Raw genomic sequence first — 15629 nt, forward strand, 5'->3', positions numbered from 1 at the left:
TATGCGGAAGTGTACTTTGCCACAAGAAGTCAAGAACGACTTTGGTGGGTCCCGACATTATTCCTACATTTTAAGTCTTCGGCTCATTTATATCCCATTTTCTTTTTCTTTTTCTTTTTCATAAACATATTTTCTAACCATTGGTTTTTATTTCTTAAATACGACGGTTTGACTCCAGAAGCATTGACTTTCAGTTCAATGCCGTTAAAGATGGATCATTTTTTTTTTGAAAAAAAAAAGATGGATCATTACTCACAGTATTAGCATCTATATAATCAATACACAAATCTTGTCTTCACAACCTCATGATAGAGATCAAATTTTCACCTAACAGTCACTGTTGTTCAAGTTTCCACCACTTCCAACACTAAATAGTTGCGTTCTCGCAAGGGAATTAGAGTCCAGAAGCATTCACTTTTAGTTCAATGCCGTTAAAGATAGATCATTAGTCATGGTATTAGCATCTATATAGTTTGTTAGAGAGAGATCTAAACCAATACACAAATGGGTGTACTTTCATTTTTGTTCGTCTGTTGTAAGTTACTGGTTTTCTTGTCTGAATCCTCTTTCGCTTCCGACACCATTACTTCATCTCAGTCCCTTAGCGATGGTAGGACCTTAGTTTCGAAAGAAGGAAGCTTTGAGCTTGGTTTCTTCAGTCCTGGTAGTTCCAAGAATCGTTACGTGGGAATTTGGTACAAAAATATGCCTGTTAAAACTGTTGTTTGGGTTGCAAACCGAATCAACCCCATTAATGACTCTTCTGGCTTGTTAGTTGTAAACCAGACGGGCAATCTTGTTTTAACAGCCAGAACAAGAGTGTAGTTTGGTCAGCAAACTTGAGCAAAGAAGTCCGGATTCCAGTTGTATTGCAGCTACTAGATTCAGGAAATCTTGTCCTCAGAGGTGAACGAGATGGTGGTTCTGAAACTTATTTATGGCAAAGCTTTGATTATCCTTCTGATACATTGCTACCGGGAATGAAGCTCGGATGGGATTTGAAGACTGGTCTTGAGCGGCGTATAACATCATGGAAGAGCCCAGACGACCCGTCTCCTGGAAACTTTACTTGGGCAGTTGAACGACAAGATAATCCTGAGTTAATGATGTGGAAGGGATCAAGAAAGTTTCAAAGGAGTGGCCCATGGAATGGCCTTAAATTCAGTGCTACATCATTAAGGCCAAACCCCATTTTTAACTTCAGCTTTGTCTCTAATGAGGATGAGTTGTACTTCACCATCGACTTGATAGATAAAGCTGTTTTCTCAAGGATTGTTATGAACCAAACACTCTATTTACGTCAACGATTCACATGGGATAAAGCAACTCAAAGTTGGGAATTGTATGCAAATGTGCCAAGAGATTGTTGGGAAAATATGCTCTTTAAAAGCATATGTGTTTATTTAATTGTAATAAATATTTTTTTCTGATTAATAAAATTAATGAGGTATTTTATTCAAATATCTTAATTGCATTAATATTTGTATTAAAGTCCATTTAATCATATTATATGTATTTATGTGATCACCATGTGGATTCACAGAAGACATAAATACAAGTTATCTTATGATTAAATAAATTTAGTTCGCAGTTAATAAATAAAGTTGGGCACTTTATTTAGGTATAGACTGTAATAAATTCATTGAGTGATTTTTCTTAATCATGTATGAATTTATTGATGTAGTACGACTACATTGAACAAGATCACATATGAGATTTAATTAACTTTGTAATAACTGTCAGACTTATTAAATCTCATAGGCGTTGATTTTACTGTAATCTTAATCTTGAGTTAATAATGATTTCATGATTGTAATTGTTATTTCATTTGAGTTACCAATGGGCACGACACATCCTTGTGGTCAAGATTACCCGGTATCTTGGTGGCAGCAATTATGAGTATTGGAGTTATGGATTAACAATATAGAATTTGTACAACACATCTCTTGATAGGTTTTCGGTACTTGATCATAGAATTCTCTGGCCAGAGTGTGTCAACTATTTAGTATGTTGAAAATTATCATTAGAGAAAACCAGTAAGGATCAAGGAATAAGATGTTATTAAATTGATTGGACAGTTGAGATATCAATTTAATTAACGATGTGGTACAAAGGATTGTGCAGTAAAGAAATCAATGTGGCTTGGGACGAATTATTATTTGAGCATACAATTATGGAAGTCAGTTCCAATCTTTTAGTGGAGTAGATTTGGAATTAAATAATTGGGCTAGTTTAATTACAGGCCTAATTATTGTAGCCACTATTGTATGTTCCCAAATGATCCCCGGGTTAGCTCATTTAATTGACTGCACCACTACTGGACTAATAAGTAAGATAACTAGCTATTTGGGTCAAAAGCCTAAATATATCATTTAGTAGGAGGCTCCATTTAATTAGCTTTTGTGTAAGGGGCCTTATGTTATTTTACAAGGTGTGTCCCCTATTGAAAAAGAAAATAACGTGGGTTTTGTTTCTTGATTATTTGAAGCCTAGGGTTTTCACTAAAGGGTGATATAAAAGGCTTATTTTCTCTAAAGAAAAAGGAGAAGCCACTTTATACAAATCGGAGAATAAGATTTTTCTCTCTATTGTTGAGAGAAAAATTTTCTCGTGCTAGTTGCTTTGGTAGTGATAAAGGCGCCCACACGTCAAGTGCAGATCGAACCTGAGTCATAACCTGGAAGATCATTGGTGACAGTTCGTGATCTAACAAGCGTAGTGGTGACGGATCGTGATCTAACAGGAGTGGTGGTGGCGGATCGTGATCTAGGAGCCTAAATCACTTCAGCGGAAAAAGCCAACTCGGATTTTCAAGGTACGATTTCTAGGTTAAAAATTCTTATATATTATATGAGAGCGATCTTCAAAAGGTTTTATACAAAATTTAAAAACCTTATTTTTCCCCAACAGAGATCTATGTGACACTTATGCCCTTTGTGGTGCCTATGGCATTTGCATCATTAGCGGTATGCCTGTTTGCCAATGTTTAAAAGGTTTTAAACAAAAGTCAAGGGGATATGTGGACTGGTCTCAAGGGTGTGTGCGTGATAAGTCGTTAAACTACTCTAGACAAGATGGCTTCATCAAATTCACTGCGATGAAATTGCCAGACGCTACTCCTTCTTGGGTGAGCAAAAGTATGAATCTCAATGAATGCTGGGAGAAATGCTTAGACGACTCTTCTTGTATGGCATACACAAATTCATATATCAGAGGAGAAGGCAGTGGCTGTGCCATGTGGTTTGGTGAACTGATTGACATGAGAGACTTTCCAGATGCTGGGCAGGACTTGTATATTCGAATGTCTGCTTCAGAGATAGGTACCCGCAGACTTGTTTATGTCACTCCATTATGAGAACTTAGGAGTACCACTCCAGTTAGACTAGTTCCACATTTTTATTGTGCAATTTAGTATTGAGTTCTGATTGAGAAGCTCCTTTCGCATAAAGCAGTTTCTTGCTATAGCTTCTGTGCATAGAATTCTGCTGCTATTTGAATCATTTGATTATTGACTTGCTCTGCTATATCAGAATACGCTGATCAAGGAGCAAAAGGTAAGCCTACGACAAAGATAGTGGTGATAGTCGTTCCTACAGCTGCTCTGTTAGCTGCGGTGCTTATAGCTGGCTACTTGATTCACAAAAGAAGGAGAAATATAGTAGGTATAATATTGCTCCATTTTCCTTCAAAAATTTATAGCCATTTGCTTGCATTTTTATGATAGCCGTTTCCTTTCAATAAAATCTTCAATAAAATCTTTCACCAAGTATAATAAGTTTTTATATGCAACAATAACTGTATGTTTGTTTCAAGATGAAGAGTTAACAGTGCATATCATTTAGATCAGGGGCAGGGTAATTAAACTTGTAAATTTTTTGTTGGAATAGCAGGTTTACTTACTTGCATTTAGTGTTATATCATTACACGCCTCTTTTTCACCTATGGTTCTTTATTTACTTGCACTTTCATATTGACTGGAAAATAGCTTTAATACAAATTTACAGATAAAGAACCTTCTCATCAAGAACACGAAAATTGTAGTGACCAGTTAGTAGTTTTTCCAGTATACGTACTGCATATGTGCTTTCAGTTAATATTATCCAATATTTCAGAGAAAACAGAAACATGGACCTGGAGCTACCACTGTTTGAGTTAGCTACAATTGCTAATGCCACCGATAACTTTTCAATCAATAACAAGCTTGGAGAAGGTGGATTTGGACTTGTTTACAAGGTAAACTTGAAACTTGCCAGTCAAAAATAATTATTTTACCAGGTAACTAAATTCACATATATGTCTGGGCAGGGCACGCTAGTGGATGGGTAGGAAATTGCTGTGAAGAGGCTTTCGAAGATTTCTGAGCAAGGATTGAAGGAGTTAAAGAATGAAGTTATACTATTTTCCAAATTACAACACAGAAATCTTGTAAAGCTTCTTGGCTGCTGCATTCAGGGAGAGGAGAAACTGTTGATTTATGAATTCATGCCCAACAAAAGCCTGAACTCTTTCATTTTTGGTCTGGGTCCCTATAACCTTAAAATATTCGGCTAGCTTGTGCCTTGATTATAGACGTTTCTTATGTATTTTCAGAAAATTTTGTACTAACCTTAATGCGGTAATTTGTAGATCAAGAAAGATGTAAGATATTGGATTGGTCCAAGCGTTTCCACATTATTTGTGGGACCGCTAGGGGTGTTATGTACCTTCATCAAGATTCTAAATTGAGGATTATACATCGAGATCTCAAAGCAAGTAATGTGCTACTAGATCAAGATATGAACCCAAAAATTTTAGATTTTGGTTTGGCAAGAGCTTTTGGTGGAGACGAAACAGAAGGAAACACAAAAAGAGTGATTGGAACATAGTACGTACTTCTTGTCATGTGATCTTTACAATTCACTTGTACTGATTAATGAAAATTAACTTATATATTTTAATCTTTTGAAGTGGTTATATGGCACCCGGAATACGCTAGTGATGGGCAATTCTCAGTAAAATCTGATGTCTTCAGCTTTGGAATTTTATTGCTGGAGATAATAAGTGGAAAGAAAAATAGAGGATTTTATCATTCCGACAACAAGCTTAACCTTATAGGACATGTAAGTAAAATGCATACGACATTTTCTAACATAGTTTGAACTAATAAACTATAGATGATAAAAGAATTTTAATATGTTGTAGGCATGGAAGTTGTGGAACGAAGGCATGCCTTCGTTAAGATAAATTGTTGATGCTGAAATCTGGTCGTCCTTTGCTCGACCAGATCTTTACACCAACGCTTATGTAATCGGTAGTGAAGATGTCAACCTCTTCTTGCCTCAATGTCCACTCTAGTCACTGAGATTGGAATGGGCCTTCCTTCTCCCACTAAGCCTGCGTTCACAAAAATGGATCAGAGACGCCGGTGGTTTTACCGGCGTAAACCCTCCGATGCCTAAGTTAGCACAAGGTGTTCACGGGAAAACGGTGCAATTTAGATTCGATAAATTGCTTATAATTGGCTCACAGTTTTGTATTAAAAAATGGTCTGGTTTCAATTTGGCATAGTTTTCCCTTCTCTCAATTTTTCTCCCCTTTCTTCATTGGTTTCTTTCTCTTTTATAGTCATTGTCCCACGTTTCCGTTTATCCTTCATCCCCCCTCTATCTCGGGTAGTGGCAGCCCTCATGGGATTCCAACTGCTACATTGTGGGTAAATGTGGGACACCATATCTCCCTCGACGGTTCTAGGCGTAGCGCAACTGTCGTGATTTCGTGAGATCGTGTTCCCGCTTTTTGGGGAATGAGTATCTGCTCGGTATTTATCTCTGGTCGGTACATTCCTCTGGCTGATATTCATCTCTGGTTGGCCCTTGCTCGTAGAAGACTCATTATCAATGTTCTACTCGTACCACTTGGCTGAGGTGATCCATGCCGGGGTGGAAATGATGACATGGCTGAGCTGGTGCTCTTATTTACTTAACACCAGTCCCCTAGTTTCTGGTCTCGCGAGTGAAACGAGTTGAGAGTAGAAACTGATAATTGAATCTTACCAGCCCAGGGAACTTCCCATCTGGTCTTCTATTTACTGGGATGGACCTGAGGTTCCATTTTCCGTCTGGGGAGATTTTTATCTGAGCGTGGGCCTTTATGAGCATATCCATTGCATATCTGGGCTTGCGTCTCGTCTGGCCTCTTATAACGGTTAGTGACGTGGCACTTCCCGACTCTTCGAATTTGAAATTCGAAACGACGGGCTATCCGTCCTCGATATACGGTGAGGGAGCTGGCATCCTCATCATTTAAACGCTTCCATTTCCCCATTTTCGTTTCAAATCCCTAGATTGAAATCATCATCATTTTGTTACTCATCTCTCCGCCGTTAGCCAACTCATTCTTTAAACTTTGCTCACACCTCCCGCGTCCGGAGTATCCATTTGCTGGGTGTTTTCTTTGTCACGGCAGTGCTATCAGTGCCAGTCTATTCCAGGTATAGCCTTTAACATCTTCTTTGGTTGTTGTTGATTGGGTTATGTGTTGCCTCTTTTTGTATTCGTGTACTCGGGTTTGCTTTGGTTTTCTTTTGAGATTTCGATATGTCAAATCGGAGAAGGAAGTTAATTGCATATGAGAGTGACGAAGAAACAGAGGATTCAAGCCTTAACTTGTCAATACCCACTGATTTTCTACATCCCTCCAGTAGTGTAGGTCCCTCCCATGGTAGGGATACCCTTAAGTACCCACGTCTCCTGGCCACTTCTCCCTTCTCTGAACTAGAGCTTGTAGGGAATAGAGGTGGACCTGCATCGGGCTCTGGTGAGAACCACAGTTCTGGTGGGGTTGGGGTCCCTGAAGAAGTGGGTGATGGTGAGGGAAGCAGTTCCGAGCCGAGCAGACCCCCTAAGAAAAGGAACCTTGGCCATAAGGTGGAGGCGGATTCTTACCCTATTGACTACATAGCTTGTGCCACCACCCAAATTGATCTATTCAAGCTTAGGAACCTCTACAACATTCCTTAGGAGATTCTCCTTGTAGTTCCTGGGAAATGTGACGTTCCTAGTCGGCCTCCGCGGGGGTATGTGACGATGCACCTGGAGAGTTTCAAATTAGGAGCTCAACTGTCCCTTCAGCGCTATTTTGCTAAGATACTGGGTGGTATGCATCTGGCCCCAGGTCAGCTACATCCCAATGGGTGGAGGGTTCTCTCGGCTATGTATGTATTATGGGAGAGGTGTGGATCAGAGGAGCCCTCTCTAGTTGAAGTAAAGCATTTATACCAGCGGAGGAGTAGCCCGAAGGAGGCAGGCTGGTACTACTTTATGTCGAGCTCTGCGAAGAGGAAGCCAATCACCGGCTTCCCCTCCTCGTGTAAAAATTGGAAGAACAAACTCTTCTTTGCTGGAGGGAAATGGTGTACAGCAGCCCGTTCGCTGGGTGGTGATATTTACCTTCCAACGCATTTTGTCACCCCAGGTTGTTCATTTTTTGCCCATATTCTTTCTCAAATTGCCACTTATTGGGTTCTTTAATCTTGTTTTCTTTTTTCAGAATCGTGGGGTTTGGTTAAGGATCTTGAAGACCGACCTTTGCTCCAGGTTAAAACTGCTCTGGTGAACGCGTCTACCTGCCAAGACCTCCTGTCACCAACAAACTTGGTCTGTTCGGGCTTAGTGGACATAGCTGCCGGAATGGATAACAAGATCCTCAGCGCGATGACCAGAAAGCGTGGTCGGGCTCCAAGCAGCTCTAGCAACCCTCCTCCTCTTCCAAAGAAAGCCAATGTTGGTCAACCCAAGGTTTCTGTTCCTACTCTGCCCCTTCCTCCACCTCGAAAAAATGGTGGGGAGAAGGTGAGTGATAAGAGCCCCGAGATCAGCATCCAGTCTGGGGACCGATCTTCTCCTCTTCCATCTCGGGATCAGGGTGACTACCTGAGCCCGTACCAGAAGGATTACGGCAAATCAGTGGGGCCTAAGATGGTGAAGGACATCGAGAGTATGAACCTCTCCGAGCTAGCTGGATCTCTTCAAAGAGTCTCCTTCAAGCTGGCCACCTTGGTTTCGTGTTACAAGAACAGGTCCATTCGCCATGAGAGGAGACTTCAAGCTGATAATCAGGACTTGAAGAAAAAGGCTGAGTCTGCCGACCGCTCAAAGGAGAAGCTGCTTGATTTGCACAAGCAAATCATGGACCTGGAGGAGAAACTGGCCATGGCTGAATCCACCTCCGTCAAGCTTGAGAATGAGTTGGGTGATCTGAAGTCTGACCTCCAAGCCACTCAGAGTGAGCGAGACACCTTGAAGACGACTCTTGAGGGAGAAATCAAATCTCTAAACGAGCAGTTGGCCGAGGCGAAAGGTAAATCCGCTGATGTGGATGATCGGCTGGATGCAGAGTATAACTCTGGGGTCGGTTTCTGCTATAAGTGCATCATGTTCGTGCTCAAGGAAGAATATCCAGAACTTAACATGAGCAAGCTTGAAGATGGAGTGCAGAAATATATGGCCGAGGTCGATCAGGGGAATAAGGAGCAGGGTGACCAAGACCAAGTGAAGGCTCCCTTAGGAGGGGTGCAGGCGGCGGAAGCAGGAGATCGTGCTCCTGAAGTTGGTCAAGGGTCGCTACCTCCTCCCCCCGACGTTGCTGATCCTCTTCTCCCGGAGATTGCTGATCCCTCAACTGTTGAGGCTGCTAATCCTCATAACCTTTAGACTTATTTTTGTATAAATTTTGGACTTTCATTTGTTTGCAATCGTTTGAACATTTGTAAATTTTTGGACGCTCTCTATTGGCCTTCTTGTCTGGTTTTTGCTCATGGATTGTTTCTGCAAATTAACCTGACAATTTATCTGACTTTGCCTGCTGGTTCTTTAGTGGACCGAGCAGGAATAGGCATCCGCTTGCCTTAGTAGAATTTCACAAAATTTCCTGGTCTTTCGCTGACTGAGCAGGAATAGGCACTTGCTTGCCTTAGTAAAATTTCGTAAAATTGCATGCTGGTCTTTCGTTGACCGAGCAGGAGTAGGCACTTATTTGCCTTAGTAAAATTTTCGTAAAATTGCCTGCTCGTCTTTCGATGACCGAGCAGGGACAGGCACTTACTTGCCTTAGTAGAATTTTCGTAAAATTGCCTGCTGGTCTTTCGTTGACCGAGCAGGAGCAGGCACTTATTTGCCTTAGTAAAATTTTCGTAAAATTGACTGCTGGTCTTTCGTTGACCGAGTAGGAACAGGCACTTACTTGCCTTAGTAAAATTTTAGTAAAATTGCCTGCTGGTCTTTCGATGACCGAGCAGGGACAGGCACTTACTTGCCTTAGTAAAATTTTCGTAGAATTGCCTGCTAGTCTTTCGTTGACCGAGCAGGAGCAGGCACTTACTTGCCTTAGTAAAATTTTTAATGGGCTTGCTAGCAGGGGGATTTCATGCTGAATTCATCTTTATTACAATTTGAATGCATTACAGAAATACGGAATATATGCATGTGCAACAAGTCATCATGCATTTAACATAAATAACTTATCAAAATGAAGGCTTAGTAGAGCACTTTGCTTACTGGAAATACTTCTTCAAGTGTTCGGGGTTCCACGACCTCTTCACATCTCGTCCATCTGGGTACGCTAGCTTGTAAGCTCCTGGTCCAGTCGCTCGTATCACCCTGTACGGGCCTTCCCATTTAGAGCCAAGAGCGCCATGGTTAGGATCCCTAGTGTTTTTATTCACCTTCCTAAGTACCCAATCCCCTGTTCGGAATTGTCTCACGCGTACGTTCTTGTTGTAATAACGCATGACCCTTTGCTGAAACTGGGCCACTTTCTGCGAGGCCCCTTCCCTTTTCTCCTCCAGTAGGTCCAGGCTCAAGCAGATCTGCTCGTCGTTTTGCTCCTCATTGAAGTATTCAGTCCGATGTGTTCCTACTCCAATTTCTGCTGGGACTACCGCCTCATGACCAAAAGCTAAAGCAAACGGGGTTTCCCCGGTGGCGGTTTTGTGAGTTGTCCGATAAGCCCACAGTACTCCTGGTAACTCGTCGACCCAAGCTCCCTTCTTCTCTCCCAGTCTTGTTTTCAGGAGTTTCTTTATTACTTTGTTGACTGCTTCCACCTGTCCGTTTGCCTGGGGGTGTGTGGGGGTGCAGAACTTCAGGTCCAACCCCAGGTTCCGGCAAAATTCTCTGAAGTTGTTGTTGTCAAATTGCCTCTCATTGTCTGTAATGATGGCATAGGGGATCCCGTAACTGCAGATGATATTCTTCCAAATAAAATCCGTCGTCTTTCTCTCTGTGATTTGGCTGAGGACTCCCACTTCTACCCACTTGGTGAAGTAGTCTATCGCCACAATTGCATGTGTTGCCGCTCCTCGGCCCTTAGCTAATGGACCAATCAGGTCGATTCCCCATTGGGCAAAAGGCCATGGGGATGTCATAGTGGTCAGCTTTTCTAGGGGCTGTGCAGGAACCTCAGAGAAGCTTTGGCAGGTTTTACAGTTCTTTGCCATCTTTTCCGCATCCTGGTGCATGGTTGGCCAGAAGTATCCTTGCCGGAGTGCCTTGAAGGCTAAAGTTCTTGCTCCCGAGTGATTGCCATATATTCCTTCATGAATCTCCCTCAGTACATAATCTGCTTCCTCGTCATCCAAACATCTCAAAAGGGGCAAGGTGAACCCTCGGCGGTAGAGCACTCATCAAGTAGCGTGTACCTTGATGCTCGGCATTTTAATTTTCTTGCTTGCCTTTTGTCCTCCGGTAAAACGTCATCGTGGATATATGCGAGAATTGGGTCCATCCAAGATTTACCAGTGCTTACTCTCATTACCTCTACTTCCTCCCCTATACTTGGCGAGGTCCTTATCTCTAGTGGAATTAACTTAGGTAATTTTGGATCTGCAATTGCAGCCATTCTAGCCAACATATCTGCTCGGTAATTCTCATTCCGGGATATCTGCTTTACCTCTACCTCTTTGAAGAGCCCAACCATCTGCTTTGCCTTCTTCAAATAAAGCCCCATCTTCTCTTCCCTTGCTTGGAACTGGTCACTGAGTTGATTGCAGACTAACTGGGAATCTGCTCGGATTTCCACCCTTTCTGCTCTTAGTGCATGTGCCAGTCCGAGCCTAGTGATAAAGGCTTCATATTCGGCTTGGTTGTTCGTGAGCTGAAACTCGAATTTCACTGCATACGTTATTTCGGTCCCTTCTGGGCTTCGTATTACAATTCCTGCTCCGGACCCTTGCTCACTACATGACCCGTCAACCGTTACCAGCCACACCCCCCCTGGTTTCTCCTGCTCTATTGGCTGCTCCTCCCGAATTTCTTCCCCTGGTTCAGCTCGGTCAACCATAAAATCGGCCAGAGCTTAGGCTTTGATTGCTCCTTGGGGCCTATAGGATAGGTCAAATTCGCTCAGCTCCACGGACCATTTTACTAACCGACCAGATGCATCTGGTTTTTGAAGCATTTGTCGAAGGGGCTGGTCAGTCATCACAACAATCTGGTGGGCCTGGAAATATGGTCAGAGTTTGCGTGCTGTCGTTATTAGAGCCAACGCCCACTTCTCCATCAGTGGATACCTGGTTTCTGCGTCTAACAGGGCCTTGCTTGTGTAGTATACCGGGTGTTGCTTTCCTTCTTCTTCCCTAACTAATACCGAGCTGGTAGCCCATTTAGAGATTGCCAAGTATAAAAACAGTCGGTCACCCTCTCTCGGAGTTGATAGTAACGGGGCGCAGGTCAGATATTCCTTCAGCTGCCCAAATGCTTCCTCGCATTCTGATGTCCACTCCATCTTTCTCCCTTTCTTTATGGTTTGGAAGAAAGGGTGGCATTTATCTGTGGCCCGCGAGATGAATCGATTCAATGCTGCCAACTTCCCTGTAAGGCTCTGCACCTCCTTAACTGTTCGTGGGGACCTCATTTCTGTCACCGCCCGTATTTTTTCCGGGTTGGCCTCGATCCCTCGGTGGCTTACCAGGAATCCCAAGAACTTGCCTGAGCTGACCCCGAATGCACATTTGTCTAGGTTCAGCTTCATTTCGTACTTCTTCAGCAATTCAAAGGTCTCTTCTAGGTGCTTCACATGATCCCTCGGTTCTTTGAACTTTGTGATCATATCATCCACATACACCTCCATAGTGTGACCAATAAATGGTTTGAAGATCTTGTTCACCAACCTTTGATAAGTAGCTCCTGCATTTTTTAGGTCGAAAGGCATTACCCTGTAGCAAAACAAACCCATGTTAGTTATAAAGGTGGTGCTTTCCTCATCCTGCTCGTCCATGGGTATCTAGTTGTATCCAGAAAAGGCATCAATGAAACTGAGCAGACTGTGACCGGCTGTTGAGTCCACCAACTGATCTATTTTTTGTAGGGGAAAGCTGTCCTTCGGGCATGCCTTATTGAGGTCCGTGAAGTCCACACACATTCTCCACTTCCCGTTGGCCTTCTTTACCAATACTACATTGGAAATCCACTCCGGGTACTTGGCTTCCCTTATAAATCCTGCTTTCAGCAGCTTTTCCACCTCGGCATTTATGGCCTCGTACCTTTCCTGGTTAAAGCACCTCATTTTCTGCCTTACCGGTCTTGCTCATTTCCTGATCGCCAACTTGTGGCAGGCTACCCTTCGATCAATTCCTGGCATATCCTCATGAGACCAGGCAAATATGTCTGCGTAGGACTGTAGACATTTCACCAGTTCACCTTTTAACGTCTCACCCAATCTTGACCTGATCTTAACTACTCTGCTCAGGTTACTCTTACTCACATAGACCTCCTCCAGATTCTCAGCAGGTTCCTAGCGACCCTTTTTGGAATCCCCTCGGTTATCTAGAGAGGTAACCTGCAGCGTTTCCTTGGCCGCTGTAGCATAACAGCTCCTTGCCATTCTCTGGTCGCCTTTTACTACGCCAACAACTCCATTTACTCTGTACTTCAACGCCAGATAATGCGTGGACATTACACATTGGCTTATCCTCATGAACGGTCTCCCCAATATCATCTGGTAAGGGCTTCTTTCTTCTACCACGACAAAGTCCAGCATCATCGTTCTTTCAAACGGCTTTGACCCCACAGTAATCGGGAGTTCAATGATCCCCATGGGAGTTAACCGTCCCCCTCCAAATCCTTTCAAGGATGTATTCGTCCGCTCCAGCTTCAAGTCTGAAATTCCCATATCATCTAAGGCCGACTTAAACAGAATGTCAACTGACTGCCCGTGTCCACCAGTATTCGCCGCAATTCTGTACTAGCCACCAATGCCTTAATCACCAATGCATCCTCATGAGGATATAAAATACCCTATTCGTCGTCCTCTGTCCACATAATGGGAACTTGCTGCACCTTTGCCCTCTTGACTGCTGGCAAATTGAGAAGCACCTCTTTGCCAGTCATGACGTATCTCCCATAGTTCTTCCGTGCCCTGTTCGAATCCCCGGCCAATGTTGGCCCTCCTGCTATCACACGGATGGTCGGCTGTTCACGTTCCAGATCTCTCTCAACTCCTTCATCCCGCGTGTACTGTGATTCAATGACGGGGGACACTTCATCCACATACTCATCCAAGTACCAATTCCTCACTAAATCCTCCACCTGAATCTTAAGGTCACGACATTGGCTGATAGTGTGACCGTGAGTGTTGTGGAATTTGCAGAACCTGCTCTTATCACGTCGGTGAGCAAATTTTGTTATAGGGGCCGGAGGGTATAGTAGACCTCGTCCTTCGATCCTCTCATACAATTCCTCCATGGAGATTTTTAATGGGGTGTACTGTCTATATGCCAAGCTCTGGTCAATCAGTTGAACTACTCGGCTATCATGGATATCACCTCGGGCTGGTACCGTCAGTAGCTGATCTGGTCGTCCAGCCCTGGAGTTAGTTGTATATAATGCTCTGGGAGTGTTGTGATAAGGGTGGGCAGCCATCTGCCTGAATTCTCGTTGTCGCTCTGGGAATGGAGGGTGCGGAGGTTGAGCCCGGCTGTGTTGGAACTGTTGTGGTCTCTGAGTTATGGAGTATGGGCGAGACCGAACTTATATTCCACCCATTACTGAGGCTTCCCCAGCTCGCTTTCCCGATCTGCTCTCGTTCGGGGCTCTCCGTTCCTTTCGTCTCAGCTCTTCTAGCTGTTCACTTTTTATCCTTGTCGATTTCTCCTCTTCAATTTCTATATCTCGCCTCGCCTGTTCATACCCCGCTGAGTAATTCTGCACTAGGGGGCTTCTTAAGTTGTACCACAATCGGCCTATTCTTACACCTTCTTTTAATCCCCTCAACGCCTGCGGGTGATTGAGCAGATCCAGCACGGCTCGGTGATATATTTTTACAAAATCCTGAAGGGATTCATGCTCCTCATGTTTCATCCCCATCAGTTCCATCATGTCGTCTTCTGGGGCCACTGCTCCTCGGAACTGTTCAGCCAACTCTTGGCACATCTGCTCATACCCTTTTATACTTCCTCGGAGCAGCTTGCGGTACCATTCTCGGGCTCGTCCCTCTAGTGTCAACGGGAACACCCTGCACTTCTGAGCTGGTGTCAGCCCTGCACACCCGTCATGTCGTTGAAACGTTCAATATGCACCAGCGGGTCACTTCGCCGGGAATATTTTAGGTCGGGGAAGCGGAAATCTCTTGGGATTACAGTACCCATGATCTCGGTTGATAACGGAGACTCTTCATCTAGCATTATCCTCCAGCTCGGGGGCTTTCTCTTGCCTTGTATCTCCTCCATCACCTATACCAATCTGCGCACCTCTCCCTCAAATTCTACAGCACGATCAGGATCACGCGCAACTATCTGATCTCGTTCCTGCTCGGCATTCTGCAACCGCTGCCTGAGCTCTCCTTCATCAACACTGCCCCCTTGGCCATCAATTTCCAGTACCCGTCCGGGGCGAGGTTGGTCCCTCCCTTCATCCACGTGTTCTCCTGAAACCCGACCAGTACTTCTGTAGGGATGCACCCCATTAGGTTGGTCCGCCGGCGGAGGGATTTCCTCGACTCTACGCCTCCGGGGGCTGGGTTCTGCTCCAACTTCATCTCTCCCCGCGGGGGCTTCACAATCCCTTCTCCGCTCATCCCTCAGCTCATACAGTATGGCCGTGAGAGTCTCCATTTGTTTCTCCATCCGCTCTAGTCGATCTTGCGTCATCCTCTCTCGAGCTTCATTCGCAATTTCCCGCAGAGTGATTGTCTCAACAGTTTCATTGTCATCCCTCAGTGCATCCTTCCTTGACACATCCATATCCAACCGTTAACTACTTCTTCAGTAACTGCTAATTTGGTGGTAGCTTTTTATTCAGCTCCCCACAGACGGCGCCAAAATGTTGATGCTGAAATCAGCTCGTCCTTTGCTCGACCAGATCTTTACACCAACGCTTATGTAATCGATAGTGAAGATGTCAACCTCTTCTTGCCCCAATGACCACTCTAGTCACTGAGATTGGAATGGGCATTCCTTCTCCCACTAAGCCTACGTTCACAAAAATGGATCAGAGACGCCGGTGGTTTTACCGGCGTAAACCCTCCGATGCCTAAGTTAGCACAAGGTGTTCACGGGAAAACGGTGCAATTTAGATTCGATAAATTGCTTATAATTGGCTCACAATTTTGTATTAAAAAATGGTCTGGTTTCAATTTGGCATAGTTTTTCCGTCTCT

General features: G+C 43.9%; 2 protein-coding genes and 2 pseudogenes across 2 annotated transcripts; 2 read left to right on the top strand and 2 right to left on the bottom strand.

Annotated features, from left to right (window-relative positions):
- Nucleotides 1-464: 464 nt before the first annotated feature.
- Nucleotides 465-4865, top strand: LOC18054761 (annotated as a pseudogene).
- A 1710-nt stretch (nucleotides 4866-6575) lies between these two features.
- LOC112095716 lies at nucleotides 6576-8690 on the top strand (annotated as a pseudogene).
- Nucleotides 8691-12768: 4078 nt separating this feature from the next.
- Nucleotides 12769-13895, bottom strand: LOC112095717. The gene is made up of 2 exons (XM_024177828.1): nucleotides 13314-13895; nucleotides 12769-13218 (listed from the first exon to the last, which is right to left on the bottom strand). Exons 1-2 carry the CDS (start codon nucleotides 13893-13895, stop codon nucleotides 12769-12771), a joined length of 1032 nt encoding a protein of 343 aa, XP_024033596.1.
- Nucleotides 13896-14003: 108 nt separating this feature from the next.
- On the bottom strand, nucleotides 14004-14701 carry LOC112095718. Its single transcript, XM_024177829.1, has 2 exons — nucleotides 14617-14701; nucleotides 14004-14512 (listed from the first exon to the last, which is right to left on the bottom strand). Exons 1-2 carry the CDS (start codon nucleotides 14699-14701, stop codon nucleotides 14004-14006), a joined length of 594 nt encoding a protein of 197 aa, XP_024033597.1.
- Nucleotides 14702-15629: the final 928 nt, after the last annotated feature.

This window comes from Citrus clementina, unplaced genomic scaffold, assembly GCF_000493195.1.
Source record: "Citrus clementina cultivar Clemenules unplaced genomic scaffold, Citrus_clementina_v1.0 scaffold_1, whole genome shotgun sequence".
Classification (NCBI taxonomy): Eukaryota; Viridiplantae; Streptophyta; class Magnoliopsida; order Sapindales; family Rutaceae; genus Citrus; species Citrus x clementina.

What these genes read in the sequence shown, in the direction of transcription:
- LOC112095717 (XM_024177828.1), bottom strand. Translation starts at nt 13,895, where the DNA reads ATGGCTGCCCACCCTTATCACAACACTCCCAGAGCATTATATACAACT. An exon ending in CAGCAGTCAAGAGGGCAAAG is followed by an intron (nt 13,219 to 13,313) that starts GTGCAGCAAGTT and finishes ATTGGTGGCTAG; the next exon opens with TACAGAATTGCGGCGAATAC.
- LOC112095718 (XM_024177829.1), bottom strand. Translation starts at nt 14,701, where the DNA reads ATGGAGGAGATACAAGGCAAGAGAAAGCCCCCGAGCTGGAGGATAATG. An exon ending in GTTATCAACCGAGATCATGG is followed by an intron (nt 14,513 to 14,616) that starts GTACTGTAATCC and finishes ACGGGTGTGCAG; the next exon opens with GGCTGACACCAGCTCAGAAG.